This window comes from Salvelinus namaycush, chromosome 25 (genome assembly GCF_016432855.1).
Source record: "Salvelinus namaycush isolate Seneca chromosome 25, SaNama_1.0, whole genome shotgun sequence".
NCBI lineage: Eukaryota > Metazoa > Chordata > Actinopteri > Salmoniformes > Salmonidae > Salvelinus > Salvelinus namaycush.
The window spans coordinates 16,738,245-16,741,405 of NC_052331.1; the positions used below are offsets into that span (position 1 = coordinate 16,738,245).

At 54.6% G+C, this 3,161-nt stretch overlaps 1 protein-coding gene across 1 annotated transcript; it reads left to right on the forward strand.

Moving 5' to 3' along the window:
- Positions 1-1,535: 1,535 nt before the first annotated feature.
- On the forward strand, positions 1,536-2,639 carry LOC120020106 (the record flags this gene model as incomplete). Its single annotated transcript, XM_038963552.1, has 2 exons — positions 1,536-1,649; positions 1,845-2,639. Coding segments are annotated over 2 exons (909 nt in total), but the record flags the coding sequence as incomplete, so codon positions are not given.
- Positions 2,640-3,161: the final 522 nt, after the last annotated feature.

Genomic DNA, 3,161 nt, shown 5'->3' on the forward strand with positions numbered 1-3,161 from the left:
GCTTCTGGTCAGCGGGGTGGTGGCACCGGGATCCTCATCTCTCCCAAGTGGTCATTCTCTCTTTCTCCCCTTACCCATCTGTCTATCGCCTCCTTTGAATTCCATGCTGTCACAGTTACCAGCCATTTCAAGCTTAACATCCTTATCATTTATCGCCCTCCAGGTTCCCTCGGAGAGTTCATCAATGAGCTTGATGCCTTGATAAGCTCCTTTCCTGAGGACGGCTCACCTCTCACAGTTCTGGGTGACTTTAACCTCCCCACGTCTACCTTTGACTCATTCCTTTCTGCCTCCTTCTTTCCACTCCTCTCCTCTTTTGACCTCACCCTCTCACCTTCCCCCCCTACTCACAAGGCAGGCAATACGCTTGACCTCATCTTTACTAGATGCTGTTCTTCCACTAACCTCATCGCAACTCCCCTCCAAGTCTCCGACCACTACCTTGTATCCTTTTCCCTCTCGCTCTCATCCAACACTTCCCACACTGCCCCTACTCGGATGGTATCGCGCCGTCCCAACCTTCGCTCTCTCTCCCCCGCTACTCTCTCCTCTTCCATCCTATCATCTCTTCCCTCTGCTCAAACCTTCTCTAACCTATCTCCTGACTCTGCCTCCTCAACCCTCCTCTCCTCCCTTTCTGCATCCTTTGACTCTCTATGTCCCCTATCCTCCAGGCCGGCTCGGTCCTCCCCTCCTGCTCCGTGGCTCGACGACTCATTGCGAGTTCACAGAACAGGGCTCCGGGCAGCCGAGCGGAAATGGAGGAAAACTCGCCTCCCTGCGGACCTGGCATCCTTTCACTCCCTCCTCTCTACATTTTCCTCTTCTGTCTCTGCTGCTAAAGCCACTTTCTACCACTCTAAATTCCAAGCATCTGCCTCTAACCCTAGGAAGCTCTTTGCCACCTTCTCCTCCCTCCTGAATCCTCCTCCCCCTCCCCCCCCCCTCCTCCCTCTCTGCAGATGACTTCGTCAACCATTTTGAAAAGAAGGTCGACGACATCCGATCCTCGTTTGCTAAGTCAAACGACACCGCTGGTTCTGCTCACACTGCCCTACCCTGTGCTCTGACCTCTTTCTCCCCTCTCTCTCCAGATGAAATCTCGCGTCTTGTGACGGCCGGCCGCCCAACAACCTGCCCGCTTGACCCTATCCCCTCCTCTCTTCTCCAGACCATTTCCGGAGACCTTCTCCCTTACCTCACCTCGCTCATCAACTCATCCCTGACCGCTGGCTACGTCCCTTCCGTCTTCAAGAGAGCGAGAGTTGCACCCCTTCTGAAAAAACCTACACTCGATCCCTCCGATGTCAACAACTACAGACCAGTATCCCTTCTTTCTTTTCTCTCAAACTCTTGAACGTGCCGTCCTTGGCCAGCTCTCCTGCTATCTCTCTCAGAATGACCTTCTTGATCCAAATCAGTCAGGTTGCAAGACTAGTCATTCAACTGAGACTGCTCTTCTCTGTATCACGGAGGCGCTCCGCACTGCTAAAGCTAACTCTCTCTCCTCTGCTCTCATCCTTCTAGACCTATCGGCTGCCTTCGATACTGTGAACCATCAGATCCTCCTCTCCACCCTCTCCGAGTTGGGCATCTCCGGCGCGGCCCACGCCTGGATTGCGTCCTACCTGACAGGTCGCTCCTACCAGGTGGCGTGGCGAGAATCTGTCTCCTCACCACGTGCTCTCACCACTGGTGTCCCCCAGGGCTCTGTTCTAGGCCCTCTCCTATTCTCGCTATACACCAAGTCACTTGGCTCTGTCATAACCTCACATGGTCTCTCCTATCATTGCTATGCAGACGACACACAATTAATCTTCTCCTTTCCCCCTTCTGATGACCAGGTGGCGAATCGCATCTCTGCATGTCTGGCAGACATATCAGTGTGGATGACGGATCACCACCTCAAGCTGAACCTCGGCAAGACGGAGCTGCTCTTCCTCCCGGGGAAGGACTGCCCGTTCCATGATCTCGCCATCACGGTTGACAACTCCATTGTGTCCTCCTCCCAGAGCGCTAAGAACCTTGGCGTGATCCTGGACAACACCCTGTCGTTCTCAAATAACATCAAGGCGGTGGCCCGTTCCTGTAGGTTCATGCTCTACAACATCCGCAGAGTACGACCCTGCCTCACACAGGAAGCGGCGCAGGTCCTAATCCAGGCACTTGTCATCTCCCGTCTGGATTACTGCAACTCGCTGTTGGCTGGGCTCCCTGCCTGTGCCATTAAACCCCTACAACTCATCCAGAACGCCGCAGCCCGTCTGGTGTTCAACCTTCCCAAGTTCTCTCACGTCACCCCGCTCCTCCGCTCTCTCCACTGGCTTCCAATTGAAGCTCGCATCCGCTACAAGACCATGGTGCTTGCCTACGGAGCTGTGAGGGGAACGGCACCTCAGTACCTTCAGGCTCTGATCAGGCCCTACACCCAAACAAGGGCACTGCGTTCATCCACCTCTGGCCTGCTCGCCTCCTTACCACTGAGGAAGTACAGTTCCCGCTCAGCCCAGTCAAAACTGTTCGCCGCTCTGGCACCCCAATGGTGGAACAAACTCCCTCACGACGCCAGGACAGCGGAGTCAATCACCACCTTCCGGAGACACCTGAAACCCCACCTCTTTAAGGAATACCTAGGATAGGATAAAGTAATCCTTCTGACCCCCCCCCCCCCCCCCCTTAAAAGATTTAGATGCACTATTGTAAAGTGGCTGTTCCACTGGATGTCATAAGGTGAATGCACCAATTTGTAAGTCGCTCTGGATAAGAGCGTCTGCTAAATGACTTAAATGTAAATGTAAATGTAAATTTAAAGTCCTGAGGAGAATAAACGAGGTGTGTTATCGATTGTTACTTCCTTCGTATTATCGTATTAACCCCTCGTTTCATGTGTCTCTACTCAGGCCGGTGGTAGCTGGTCCCATGCAGGAGGGTGAGGTTCCGGAGGTCCCTCCGCCCCCTCTGGACATAGAGGGGTCCCCGGCGTACACGATACGGTCCATTCTGGACTCCAGACGCCGGGTGAGGGGCCTGCAGTACCTCGTGGACTGGGAGGGGTACGGTCCGGAGGAGAGGTGCTGGGTCCCGGTGGGGGATATATTGGATCCATCTATGCTGAGAGAGTCGCCTCCATCCGGATCGCCCTGCGCCTCGGCCCCCGGGTC